The 14,010-nt window shown below is 50.0% G+C and overlaps 5 protein-coding genes across 5 annotated transcripts; 2 read left to right on the forward strand and 3 right to left on the reverse strand.

The window, feature by feature from the left end:
* Positions 1-2,678: 2,678 nt before the first annotated feature.
* Positions 2,679-3,764, forward strand: N7457_003315 (CobW-like GTP-binding protein; the record flags this gene model as incomplete). Its single annotated transcript, XM_057174360.1, has 1 exon — positions 2,679-3,764. The coding sequence occupies one exon, from the start codon at positions 2,679-2,681 to the stop codon at positions 3,762-3,764; it is 1,086 nt and encodes a 361-aa protein (XP_057034511.1).
* Positions 3,765-4,171: 407 nt separating this feature from the next.
* N7457_003316 (type III PLP-dependent enzyme) lies at positions 4,172-5,595 on the reverse strand (the record flags this gene model as incomplete). Its single annotated transcript, XM_057174361.1, has 2 exons — positions 4,172-5,229; positions 5,292-5,595. The coding sequence occupies 2 exons, from the start codon at positions 5,593-5,595 to the stop codon at positions 4,172-4,174; spliced, it is 1,362 nt and encodes a 453-aa protein (XP_057034512.1).
* A 2,296-nt stretch (positions 5,596-7,891) lies between these two features.
* N7457_003317 (protein N-lysine methyltransferase family protein) lies at positions 7,892-9,042 on the reverse strand (the record flags this gene model as incomplete). Its single annotated transcript, XM_057174362.1, has 2 exons — positions 7,892-8,513; positions 8,576-9,042. The coding sequence occupies 2 exons, from the start codon at positions 9,040-9,042 to the stop codon at positions 7,892-7,894; spliced, it is 1,089 nt and encodes a 362-aa protein (XP_057034513.1).
* A 281-nt stretch (positions 9,043-9,323) lies between these two features.
* On the forward strand, positions 9,324-10,698 carry N7457_003318 (uncharacterized protein; the record flags this gene model as incomplete). The annotated part of the gene is made up of 2 exons (XM_057174363.1): positions 9,324-10,397; positions 10,459-10,698. The coding sequence occupies 2 exons, from the start codon at positions 9,324-9,326 to the stop codon at positions 10,696-10,698; spliced, it is 1,314 nt and encodes a 437-aa protein (XP_057034514.1).
* A 431-nt stretch (positions 10,699-11,129) lies between these two features.
* On the reverse strand, positions 11,130-11,777 carry N7457_003319 (uncharacterized protein; the record flags this gene model as incomplete). The annotated part of the gene is made up of 2 exons (XM_057174364.1): positions 11,130-11,681; positions 11,748-11,777. The coding sequence occupies 2 exons, from the start codon at positions 11,775-11,777 to the stop codon at positions 11,130-11,132; spliced, it is 582 nt and encodes a 193-aa protein (XP_057034515.1).
* Positions 11,778-14,010: the final 2,233 nt, after the last annotated feature.

The following is a 14,010-nucleotide window of genomic DNA, read 5'->3' on the forward strand; positions in this document are numbered from 1 at the left end:
TCAGGTAAACAAGTGATGAGGCTGATCAGTGTTGACTGAAGATGAGAGATGGATAAAAGATGAAACACTGGTAGAGTGGACACGTGAGGCCAGTGAAGGAAGGTCATCCAGGAAGGATGGAAGTGGAATGATGAAGAGGATGGAGGAGAGAAAGAAAAAAAAAAGAAGAATGGGGGAGGAGGCCCTATTTATACCCTCAAGAAAAGAGTTACTACAGTGAGGGCAAAGTAAACATTGCCCTAGGTGATCATGAGGACAATCTATGAGAGAGACCATTCCAATTGAGGTGAAAATGATACAACAGTCAATGGTATTTGTTCCGAAGACGACCTGCATTTGTATGTGTGGGCCTACCTAACAAGGACATGAAATGAACAGGACCACTTGGGATCTTCGGTAAACAGCTTCCACCCTTGAGATAGACATTCATCACTTGTTAGAAGTGACTCCTCCGAAGATGACTGTAGTATAAGTCCATCTGTCTCGTCTAACAGACCCATTTGGACGGATATAGGCTTCCTGTCTCCGGTGTCGCACCCTTGTGTGTCCAGGAGACGTATCCTACGGCCCCTATAGAACTGGTAGACACCTACGTTGATCCCCGTCGTGACGAGTAGGCCACTGCCTTTCGTCCCGAAGCTCAAAGGTATGTCGTCCACACACCAGGACTTGACGTAGAGGTGGCGAGACATGATCCTAGTATTGTTGTGGGTCTGGCCGTGGGTCTGGCCGATTTGGCCTTCTATGTCATGTTTCTAGAGATCAAATCAAAGCCTTCTGGCAGCGGCATGATCTTGCATTTGGCGCTTCGGCCATTATGACTAGATACACCATAAGTGATGCGCTGTCGCTGTCTCCCGGTTGTGATTGATTCTCTACTTTAGATGTCTCCTGCTAAGCGCTACGATTCAAGGAGCTTTTGTCCAGTCAGATCGGGCTGTCTCCAGGAAATGATAAAATGTGCGACGGAACAGGATACGAGAAAGCAATTGGAATATAGCATATGCAACACCTGTAACTGCAAATTCCTCTATTCTGTAAGATACATCATTCAATCTATCTCTCCGATCCGTCTAAAGGCACCTCTAAGTAAGCTGTCACCTTTGCAAGGATGTTCTCCAACGAATCTACAAGCGCAGACATAGAAATTCCCTTCAAATATCGACCATACACGAAGCTGCAACGATCCATCAACAAAACAGCTCGTCGACGCGGGACTTATGTGGCAATAGGCCCTTCTTTCCAGCACACGGATATCGGGCGGAACGCATTCGATGACAGGGGCATGAGCAGGCGAACACGATTCGGTTGTGGAGGCCCATACCAGACTTGTCGATGCGATCATATTGCAGTTGACATCAATGCAGCGCATAGCCATTCATATACACCCAACCCTCATATCCAGCCCACAATCTGTTTATAGTCTCCACCGAAATTCACGGGAAGGCCTAAACGCGCGGGAAATAACACAAGGCCCAATTGCAGCCTTTGCGATTGGACAGAGTGGCACAGATAGCTTGGTCGAGCGAACCCCCGACGCGGTGGTCATTCATGGGAACTATTTCATGCATCTGGAGCCATATCACCCTCTTCTGTATATCCAGGACCTGGTATGGTGCCCCGGAGAAACGGCAATAACTTGATGGGCATGGGGGGTGTGGCGATCTTCGGCAAGGAGTCAACCAGGAAGCGAGACCGATTCCGAAACAGGTCACCGTGGTAGAGCCAAGGTTGACAAATCGCGTCCATCTTCACGCTAGAAACAATGGAGAAATCAGTCAGTAATTCATCACCAGCCAGTGGGAATAGTCACACCTACTATCCCCCCAATCGCTAACAGCACCCGAGGCGACGGGGGCATCGCTCGATGGAGGCCCGGGGAAGGGAAGAGATATCATCCTTGGCCATGTGTACACAAGCGAATTCATTTGTGGCCTAATTAGACTCGGTGTCCCCATCATTCGGGCGTTCTCGTCTTTGGGCATTGATCGGGGGCACGCTCTCGCCGATTAATGATGTTCTCTGTCTCTCAGGAGGTCTCGACTTCAACGGACTCAGTACCAAGTTGTCATTCATGTTGGATTAGATAGAAAACACATCCTTTTGTATGGTATTAGAGACGAGGCCCAATCCCAACGTACGTTTATATATCCTGGAATCATATCGACATATCTGTAGTAAAGTGAGACAGACTGACAATCTATCTCTGGCGAGCTTGACTGCCAGTGCTCCTCAGTCTGTACTTCTATGTTTCCAATGGGGGTTGTACTGCAACCGGCCCCTTTGGAGCTCCATAGATATGGTTACTTCGTGCTATTTTCAACAGGAATTTCACCTAGATTGTGGTATGGACAAGCTCTCTATATTGGATGATATCATAGCGGAGCGTTGATCCCAACAGATCAGACTGAAGCTAGGCAAATCTCATCCATATACACGGAAGATGGGAGAAAAGACTACAATATGAATGGATCGGTCGATCCAAAATACCTACATCAACAAACAAAAATCCATTGAAAAAAGAGTCATCGTGAGTATACCAGCCCAAACGGGTAATTAGGGCTCCATAACCAGGGCTAGCCCCTCCATCGGCGGGTCATCGGCGGGCCATCGACATCCCGCCAACGTCAGGAACGCAACAAACACCTATACAAAAGACGCCCCAAACCGTTTCAAAAATGGCACCAATCCCTATAACAATTGTGACCGGCTTCCTGGGCTCCGGCAAAACAACCATCCTCCTCAACCTCATCCCGCAACTCCCAAAAACGTACAAGCTCGCGCTCCTCAAAAACGAATTCGGCGACGTAGCAGTCGACTCCCAACTCGCGTCCACGCAATCCATCAGCGGAGTCCGCGAACTCCTCAACGGCTGCATCTGCTGCAACCTTGTCGGCCAACTCAGCGATGCCCTGGACCAGCTACGCACCGAAGTGCAGCCCGACCGCATCGTCATCGAGACCAGCGGCAGCGCATTCCCCGCAACGCTCGCGATGGAGGTAAACCGGCTTGCGCGGGAACAGGGGCATTTCGTCCTCGACGGCGTCATCAGCGTGATCGATGTGGAGAATTGGGAGGGGTATGAGGATACGTCGTACACGGCGAAGATCCAGGCGAAGTATACGGATTTAATCGTCTTCAATAAATGGGAGGATCTGCCGGAGCGGTTTGATATTTGTCTTGATCGGGTGGGTGATTTGGAGGTTGAGACGCCCTGGGTGAAGTCGAATAAGGGGAGGGTGGATATGGATGTTTTGTTAGGGATTGATGGGGCTTTGTTTAAGTCTGAGGAGGCTTTGGATGGTCATGATGGTCAACAGCATGATCATCAGCATGATCATCAGTCCGAGGTTGAGGTTCTTTCTGTTGTGTTGAAGTCTGCGGGGCAGGGGAAGACGGTGGATGTTGCCGCTTTGGAGCGGTTGCTTGCGTCCGCGCCTCGTGAGGAGGTTTATCGCATTAAGGGCATTGTGCGGTGCTCGAACGAGGATCTTCCGGCTGAGAGCTCGGACAATTTGGGTGAGAGAAAGAAGATTGAGACGTCTGGAGTTCAGTATTACATTCTGAATTGGGCGTTTGGACGCTGGACTTGTACGCCTTCTGAGGTGGTTGCGGAATCTGCTGATCCGGCGGTCATTGCACGCATTACGTTGATCTTGGCCAGATATGAGTCGGCTAAGTGGAAGAAGAAGCTTGAGGCTGGAGGATTGGTCCAGGCGAGTGAAGGGGACGGTGTGGAGTTGAGTGTGGAGCGCTTGGTCTAGATTTTGATGGAGCCGGCTCCATCTGTTTATAGTTGCTGTGCTGTGGTGTAACTAATTTCTCACGATGATACCTTGTAAATGTGATGATAGAGCATGATACAACTGATACTCAAACACCAAGTCATTTTAGTTGCGCTCGAAGGCAGTATGAGTCGTAACCACGGCGCAGAATATCAACCACAAGAATTAACAGGCGGTTTCTATGTAAAAAAAAATGTCGACGCAACACAAGGCGAGCTCTATATTCTAATTGACCGTCTAGGGGCGCGAAAAAACGCAATGGAATATGCATCGAAAACGCAAGAAATATAATCAATTAGACAATCAGAGGTCATCAAACAGAAAGTATTTCGAACCAAAAAATCACAAAACAGCAGACAGTTATAGAACGAAGAAAGTTTTTTAAACTAGTAGTTCAGCAAAGCAGAAGCACCATTCTCGCTAGAGATGTAGATCACCTCGTGATTGTCGGAGAATCCGTTGAAGCGAGTAGCACTGCACTTGGTGTAGGCACCCATCTCTTCGAAGAAGAGCCAGTCACCAGTGTTCAGCAGAGCAGGCAGCTCGATGCGCTGGGTGATGACATCGATGCCATCACAAGTCGGGCCCCAGATGGAATAAGTAATGTTTTCCGAAGTCGCAGAGTTCGGAGAACCAGGCTGGGAGTCGTCCGAGGCGCAGGTGAGAACCTGAGCGACCGGGTGCTGGTGATCGAAGATGATGTTCGAGAAGTTGCCATAGACACCATCGTTGAGGTACAACATGAAAGCGTCACGGGAGGGATCCACGGGATCCGGGATGTCACGGCGTGCAATGACGTTGGCGGCCAGAGTGTAGGCAGTCGCTACGTAGTAGCGACCGGGCTCGGCGATGACACGGATGTTCGGTGGGAAGTAAGTATCCACGGCTTCACTTAGAATGCCCGCGAACTTCTCGAAGGTATCCTGGCAGAAACCGCCGCCGACATCCAGAGTGTGGAGTTCGTGGCCGATTTCTCCGGCATGATCGAAGACCAAGCGTGCATCTTGAACAGCCTTCAGGAAAGCTCGGGGATCCTCAGCACCAGATCCGACGTGGAAGCTCACACCGACGACCTTGAGGTCCAATTTATAAGCCAATTCAAGCAATGGGCGAGCCAAGTCCATGGAGGCACCGAACTTCATGCTCAGGCGGCACAGACTGGTCGAATCATCGGTCAGGATGCGGAGGTAAAGCTCCGCCTCAGGGAAAGTGGCCTTGATCTTGTATAGCTCGTCGGCATTGTCAAAGGTCATCTGCTTAACGCCAACCTCAGAGGCATAGCGCAAGTAGGACTTAGTCTTGCAAGGCTGCGCATAAATAATGCGGCTGGGATCAATGCCAGTCCGAAGAGCCAGTTCAATCTCAGCCTTAGAGGCACAGTCGAAACCGTTGCCAAGCTGGGCCATGAGCCGGAGGACTTCCGGGTCAGGGTTACACTTGACAGCTGTGCGGATACTGGTTAGCAAGGCTCTGGAGGGTGAGATCCCGTGATCGTGAAAGACCTACCGTAGAAGGGCTTGATACGGCCCAAGTTCATCTTCCAGCGCATATGCTGGCGGTAGACCTCCCCCATGTCCGCCACATAGAAAGCATCCTCCTCACCAGCACCACAGTGCTCCACATCCACCTCCGCCGCACGCTTCCTCAACACATCCAGAACCAATTCCTTGGCAGCCAACGACGATTGCAACAAATTGTTGTCCCCGCCATGACTGCTGACCAGACCGAGATGGTCGGCACTATTGATATAGTTTTTTTTGAAAGTGCATATTTCAGCAGTCGATACACACGCAGTCGGTGCCATAACCATGCCGCTGCGACTCAGCACAATTTTCACAGAAAGAGAGAGATAATAGAAAAGATTTTTAAAAATCGGCAGGCGACTGCGCGTTAGGGAGGACGAAATGTGTCACAACCGTAGTTGACTGGACCAAGCCTCCTAGACCCTTCCCCCTGAAGAGGAAGAACCTTCGAAGAAGTCCTATGCGGCAGCTCAGAGAACGAGGGAATAATCTCCGGGGGCGTCAACGGGACGAAAGGAGGCGCACCGGACGAGAATTCAGAGAAGACCAGGAGGTGGAATGTTGTTAAGAGTGTCGCGGAGACGTCGAGTGGAGACAATTTGGCTGAGAACCAGAAGGGAGGCTACTGGAGCCGTGATGACCGAATCGCCTTTGGGGATTCCAAAGGCTGGGAGTGTGAGAGGTGGACCAAAGGACCGAAGCAACAAGTCTGAGAACCAAAAGAAAAAAAAGTTAGCAAGCCTGGTTATGATGGTCCAGGTGCTCTGGTAGTTATGAGAGAAAAAAAAGGACGGATGAGAGGACAGTCCAGATTTTGAAAATTTGAGAAATTTTTTGGAGGGGGGCAGTGAGCGAGCTTAGGGCACACGACGATTGGGGACATCAAACACCGCACAGGTCACACACGGACATCCGAAACCAGGTTGGAAATAAAAGACTCACCTTGTAAATCAGCTGTACCCAAAAAAAAAGGGGAGAGAGTTGGGAGAGAAATCTGGAGATGACGGGGCCCTTTCGTGGGGAAAAAACCGCGTTGCTTACTCACCTTCCTGGAAGCCCTGGGAGCCCTGGGAGCCCTGGACGCCCAACCGGGCCAAGTCTGTTTCTTTCGGTGTTTTCACTCTGTATCAGGTCTAGTTCTATTCCAGACAAGCTTGCGCGATTATTTTTCTTAGAGCTTGCTTTTAGGCATCCATTCTTATTTCGGGGACCATAGGTCCATGCCCAGGGTGCATCTCTGCAACGTATTCCATGATGCAGGTCAAATCCCGTGCAGCCCCTCGGAATTGCTGGATTTGATTGCAGCGGTGTACGATAGGTATATGCTGCTTCTGATTTGTCTGCGAGGGCGTATATCCCTGTTTGACGATCCAACATTTAAATAGAATCCAGGTACTCTGTACCTCTGAGTGCGTGGATACGTGGCCATATCGTCGATGTACAACATACTGCCCCCTGTGCGTATTTTTCATGCACAACTGTATACTCCATACCTATAAACCAGATCGCAGTGATTTCCTTGCAGGTTTTTCACCGGCAGTCGTGAGCCCGTGTCTGTTGTCGGGGCATTGAGCTCCTGGGCCGAGAACGCATATGACGTGGGATCCCACCGAGTCCACTCCCACGCACGGACCACCTCAGCTTACTCGTTTTTCCTGCTTCAGAGCCCTAGTCCTGGCCAACACTCGGCTCGCAATAGCTCATTTTCGATCCAGTCACTAGCCACAAGCACCAAGGAGCCCTCGAACCAAAACGAAAAGAAAAGGTCTTCGCCAAAAATATCTAGGCGAAAGCTTTAAATAGTGGGTCCCCATGAGTGTCAGAAAAATGCGTTCGTCATGAACGTCAGAGCAGACTCTCCAGTTCGGTGCCATTGCTACGCTCGATACTTCCAGCCAACTCCGGCAAATACCTCATATAGGCCCTATCGGTCTCATCTTCACTTGGTGTTAGCACTCTGACTTGCTCTGTTCTATACATGTTCATTAATCAAATTACAGGTGGGGCTACGATTCCACTCGAAGAAGAGTGGATGCACTGGGTCGACCCAAACTGCAAATTTTATCTGCGATGAATATTCTGGAAGACAGCGCACTAGAAACCCAGCCTGCGGATTAGCAGAATGCTCAGCGGGAATATGGCTTACAACACCCTGATCCTCGAAAATGATCGACCTGACTCAATGCATAGCCTCTAACAAGATATCGATGGCATGAACACTAGATGTGGGGTCCAAGGATTGTCTTTCTTGTCTCTTATGGAATACCTGCTTATATGTATAAAGAGAATAGACCGAGGGGCTGGACGGCAGAAAAAAAAAAAAAAAAAAAAAAAAACAAAGCGAACTTCACATTTTGCTCGCTGACCTGGATCCTCGGTATGTTTAGAGTTAAGCTCCCGATCTAGATCAGTGATCGGTCGAGCATGTGAACTTTGCTAGGTATTAGGTCTGAATTTACCTACCTCGGTGTAAGAGTGAGTGGTCGCAACAAAGCTGCTGTGCATCTTTCATTCAAGGCCGTTGACTCGTAATCCGCTTGTCTCCTTCTGTCCTTTCTTTTCTATGTTGCACGGGTTTTAACGCTAATTTGGCTCAGTTGATCGACAGTAGCAATAGAACTCAATCTCATCCACCTCCTCGTATTGCGAGGGAATGTGAATGCTATCCCGCACCGCTGTAAAGCCTGCAGAGCGCATCAAATCGAAGAACACGGTTTCGCTGTCATGTCGTCTTTTGAGGGCCACCAAAATGATTGCCTCCGGGGACCTCCGAACCAATTGGTCAAGTGCAGCGACTAGCGCTGGCAGACTGTCTGAATTGTAGGTGCAATCCGAGACAAGAATTAGGTCAATTGGCCGGGGGCAGAGGTTCTCCGGCGGGTCGTCCCAATCGAGGTTTTGATAGTGAAGAGTGGACATGGTGGCAGGTTGGGCAGCATTAATATTTCGGGTTATTATCTCCTCGACCTCTGGGAGGTCCGTGAGCAAGACCGAGCAGTTGGGAAGCATCTGTGCCAAGGCAATGCCCACTATCCCACATCCTGCCCCCAGCTCAACCACCTGGAGAGGCTGGTCGCGGGTGATGGATAGCGCCCGTTCTAGAGCTGGTAATTTGCATCCGGTGGTTTTGCTCCTCTGTTTACTCCCCGTCCTTGATTTTTCGAGGGTCATGTGAATGTAAGTACATGTTGCGAGACCAGCATCCCTGAAAACGTCTATGTTTAGAACCTCAAGAGGGTTATCGCGGATACAAAGAAAATGGCTTACCATATGTGTCGAGCAATGCTATTTCCTGTCTCTTCCCAAATCTCCATTGGTCTGGTCGCGGTATTGGAGTACTTAATCCGGCGTAGGACCAACTGCTCAGCTGGCGTAGAACGAGGCCCAAACGGTGCACTTGTCGCACCAACAACTAAAGGTATAGACGGATACCGAGGCTCAATTTGCCTTGGAAGCTGTGGTACCTGCACCGTCAGCACCATAGACTGGTGGGCCAGGTGGGATGGGAGAGGACCCAGGGTGATGGCAAGCTCGCGATTACTGGCATTCCATCTTGTCGATTTTTCAAATGTAGCCCCAGAAGATTGCCCATAGGCTGTCACCGTCAAATCAGCATCTTCAGCGAGAAAAGAGTCTCCCAAATCAGTGGTGATGCAGATAAGAGCTGAGATAACGAGGGAGCCTTTCTGCTGCTGGGTCCTGGGAGTTTTCAAGAACCGAACATAGTAGACCATGTTGAAGGTCGAAGAGAATACCCTTTTCGCCTCAACTCCCTTTATGCCTTTGTCTTCACAGCATCTTCATCAACCAAATTTCCCCCAAAAGGGCTACCCGTTCTGCTGACTCAGCCACCAATGACGGGCGCTCGGGCAGGCATCTAGGATCATCGCATGCGTCTTGCGACTTCACCTGTCTCTATTTCCCCCAATACTTTCCCAATGTCGCCGGCGACAGCCAGTGGAGCGAACCATCCAAGATCTAAATTCAGACGTGCCGCTTCTCGTCGCTGCCCAAGATGATACGATCGCGCGACCCCCGCATCCGGCAGCGGATCAACCAGATCTCGTATAACCTTGAGACTGCCAACGAGACGGCGCAAGAAGGGATTTACGCTTTCTCTCACAATTACATTTCACCATGTTTTACATCCATTGGAACCTGCATTGCTGCATGTACAGCCTCTTGCCTCCCAGGGCGTGAAGACCACCTAAGGCGACGACGACGCGGCCAAGCTGAGGCCAACTTTGATTTCTACGATGATTGGGACAATGAAGAAGATGACGACGGCTTACTAGGTTGGGGGTCCGGCGAACTCGACCGTCTTCTCGCTGGTAGCGGACTGGCGCGCGGAAATGCAGAGCAACCCCGCCGGCCTAGGAGGATGAGCTATGGGACACGCAATACCAGGCGAAGAAGCACCGTACACATACCGGACAATCGCGCCGACCCGACTGTGATCCCCAGCTCTTCATTGCTTGGTTTTCTAGAGCGCTTTCCATGGAGATTTGGTGCCAGAGGAGTCAAGTACCGGCCTTCGGCTGCTGATCTTCAAGAACATCCCGGAGCCCGGCGCTATGCGCACGAAGACGAACCACTAATGGAAGCTATGGATGACGACGCAGGCCGATTGTCTCCCGACATTAACGGGAGGCATCGCAGTGCGACTCAGTCATCTCGTGCGACGGAGAATTCTCTTAGCTCGCGCGGGGATCTTTTCCCTAGCGATGAAGAGGAAGATGCAGTACCTCTCGATGATGAATTCGCACTTGCCTTCGGGCGCCGTGGAACGGGCTTAGAGTCGGATGATCAATCCGGAGCCAAATCTGAGGTTATCAAGTCTGGATCTGCATCCAGTGTTGGTGACGCGTCCGTGGACAAGAAAAAGCGGAAGAAGAAACGCTCTCAAAGACGATCCACTTCTTACAGTAACGCCGCATTCTCCCAGGGCGCTAGCACTCCATCCATGGCAGACTTGAAGACAGAAGAGGAGCGGGCCGCATTGGTTGAAGAGGCCGCGATTGCAAGAAAAAGGCTTGCTGCACACGAGCTGGCATTGAGTCGAGGGCTTGACCCGCGAGGTAGTGATAAGGTACGTGACTTGACACCTCCTGCGAACACTGAAAGTAGAAAATTAACCCGTACTGGTTTAGGCTGCCACAACATCCACTAATCCAAGTGTCATGATAAAGGACGAGGATAAACCCAATGCGCCTAAAAGGACACTCAGCGAGTCATCAAGCCGCCGATTTTCCGTCGACCAAACCGAGCCTTTCCCACCTCTCTCCATGTCACCCTCGTCATTCGCCATGGATTCTCAGGCCTTGTCAAAAGCCTCGCCCAGGCCTGTATCTCCCCATGAGCTGACTGACAATACGACCTCTCTCGATTGATCGCTGAAGGGTCCCCACGCATATTGCTGTAATTTGCCTTGGGCCAATGACTATGGAGCTTTCCCGTTGGCCTACTTTGTATGATATCATGAGCGACTTTCTTACACTATACCCCCATTGATCCAACAATTCCGAGGTAACCAATCCCCCAAGCATTCCCATATCAGATCTGAATGCACAAGAAAATTTTGATAACACCCACAACGACCTTAAAATAATTATTATGCTTTTTCGGTCCCCATGCACCAATTGGCCTTGGTAGTCATTTAACCCCTTCATTGTAGTGTTCTTTTCTGGCATAGCATAATCGTGAACAGTATGATGATCCTCATCATACCCCGGAACCTGTAGCACCCGCATACACCTGATGAACAGAAGCTCAATCCAGATCCATCGATTTCCAACATCAAGCCATCCCAACCCCATTTCCATCACTCATCTTTCTTATCCTCCCCACCCAAGACATCCACACCACCTCCCATCTCCGAAATACCACCGGTATGAATCCCAGCAATCATGCCCAGCATATCCCAAACCAGCTGGTGATGTCTCTCCAAATCCCAAGGCGGAACAAACGGCTCAATACTCCTCGACGGCCCATCGTATGTAAAAACCTTCACCTTCACACCAATCGCCAGGATCCCATAAACCGGAAACGCATATTCCGCGAGATCCCCAAACCGAGCCGAAAGATACATCTCCAGCGCGCGCTGTGCGTAGTCCCATTGGTTATCATCACGCCGATTAACGCTTCGGTAGTACAGTGCCAGAACGGGGTTCTGCTGGCCGTATCTTAAGTGGGTGAGTTCGAGAGTGAAGGAGTCAGGGTCCCCGTGCCAGATGTTGTGGATTTGTGGGTGGATGAAGCCTTGGGCTGGGGGGAATCGGAGGGTGAGGATGGCGTTCCAGATGGCGATGCCGTCTAGCTCGTGGTTGTTGCGGAGGGTTCGGATTTGCCATATTATTGTTGGGATTCGGGCGTACTAGATATCGAAGTGTTGGATGAGTGTCTCAGAGCAAGGAAGAGAATGTCGTTATATGTCACTGACATCGTTGTTGTTGCTAGAGTTGGTGGCCATGGTTTCTGCTCATCTTTATTGATGCACAATGCACTACTTATGTAGTTACCTATTGGATGAGGATTCAACACAGGGAGATGTGCTTTGTAGATAGAATGAACCTATAAAATTTGATTCATATGTGCTTGTTTAGAACTGTGCTTTCTATGTCTTTGTTCTCTGGCAATAGTATCTACATGCAGGTATCACAATTGGAACATAGTTCACTAGTCATCTATGAATATATTAACATCTTATTTATTGTGCATCAAGACAAACGTAACTACCTGGTAGCCTTGATATTGAGGCTCGAAGTATATACTTTAACGCGGTGAAACAAAGGTAATTAAGGGCTGCTCTGGTAGGAAGGGAACTGGTGAACATGTCAAATCGGATGAGTTTACAGGCTATATTTCTCATGCCTATACGTTCATAGAACACCGAACCTTGGTCAATTTACCACGACACCCCAATCGTCACCTAACTGCCTCCCTAAGAAAGCTGGAATATTACCAGGGCTCCCTGGGCCTACCACCGTTATAGACAGTGATTCACAGCACTTGGAGCATTTGGCTCTTGACCGCCAAGAGGGTTCTTTCTAGCGAGTCAGTGTAATGCTCATAAACTAATCGTCGAACTCCAGATGGATAAGCCTTCTGCATTTGCCGCAATAGAAGGAGAGCAAGCGAGTCATTAATAGTTGGAACTAGCCGCAGAGAGCGCCAGAGAAGGCTCTCCGATGGGAATGTAATACTGCCTATTGGAACTGTGAGTTTGCCTTCTGACGCTGTTGCTGATGTCCAGGACCGGGTGATGAAATCAAAAGAGGCAGTGCACTACTTCTCTCTCCTGGCTTGAAGGTCATTAGATGAGTTTAATCAATCTCTAGAGCTTGACGGGTCCACTCCAGGGCTGGAACCTCCGCTTAGTCAAGCTACGATTGCCCCCCAGGGGCCCAGGGCTGCTGAAGATCCCCTGACCTCTGCCCAGTAATCGTGACTAAGCGGATGTGCTAGCCCTAGCGCCCTAAAGCCGGTGCCCTCCTGGGCAGGTCTAGGTGAGGTACTAAGAAGTTTCCAACGTTCTTAGTTCCGAGGTCGCTTTCAAGTTCTATGACCGAGACCTTCTCGAAAATTGCTGGATCCGTGACCCGAGACGTAGTCAATCGCGGTAGTTTTCAGTATTCTGCAGAAACCACTGTAGCTCAGCAGCCCCGTAGCAGCTCGCGCAGTATTCTATGTGGGAAAGATACAGGTACTGTATCACTCGACAAAACGAAAACTCTCGGTTCCTGTTTAAGACCTAGGGTGATATAAGCTCTGTTCCTGTCGGGTGAGCTTCTGTGGGGGTATTCGAGGGCTCAGTGAGTAAAGCCACCTGGACATCATGCCCAGATGATTGCTCTTCAGGTGATCTCCGCTAAGACGCCACTCAGAGGTCTGGTGAAGCATATCCCCCCTATTTCTCCGGATTCCCATGGCTACAAACGACGCCCCTCGCAAGGGCATCCCACGCGCTTGTGATAACTGCCACAAACGCAAGGTTCGCAGTACCCATCCCTGCTTTTCTGACACCAGTTAACAATTCAGATCAAATGTGACCCCGCACAGCCTCGTTGTGACTGGTGCAATCATCACGATCAGCCCTGTACCTTTACGCGTGTGATGCGCAGAAAGAGACGTGGAGTTGATTACCGGTACGTAACATCTACATATCATTAATTTAGGTTTACTATTCCGTATGTATCTGACAATAAGAATAGCAAACGAAGGGTTCAAGGCTTAACGGAACGGATCAGCTATATTGAGCAGGCTTTGGTTGCCAATATCCCCGCGTCTCATCTCGCTTCCAGTAAGCTTCCTTTCGAGTGGCTCATGAAATGAAATGTTGCAGCTAAACTCAAGTAGCATCGCCACTTCAGCCATTCGTTATGAATGGTCGCAGAACTACAGGCGGCTCATCCGGTGCAAGGAATAGCAGCGAGGATCTACTTCCGGCTCTATCCATGGGGGATAGCCAGTTTGCGTGCCGGGAATTAGGCATGTTCAACTCACTCACGTCTGCTCTGTTCCTTTCACCAGAGGGTCGACAATGGGTCCAAGCTCGGTCTGGACGAGTAATTTCATGGGACCAGTCAAGTCCTGGGAAAGATGATTGGAATACAGAACCGAGTCATAGCATGATTTCCTTACCCGGAATTGAAGTGGTGCGCAGCTACTTTGAAGCCTACAAAAGCGATTTCGCTATACAACAA

This window comes from Penicillium paradoxum (assembly GCF_028828445.1).
Source record: "Penicillium paradoxum strain IBT 22861 chromosome Unknown utg000003l_segment0_segment0, whole genome shotgun sequence".
NCBI classification, from domain to species: domain Eukaryota; kingdom Fungi; phylum Ascomycota; class Eurotiomycetes; order Eurotiales; family Aspergillaceae; genus Penicillium; species Penicillium paradoxum.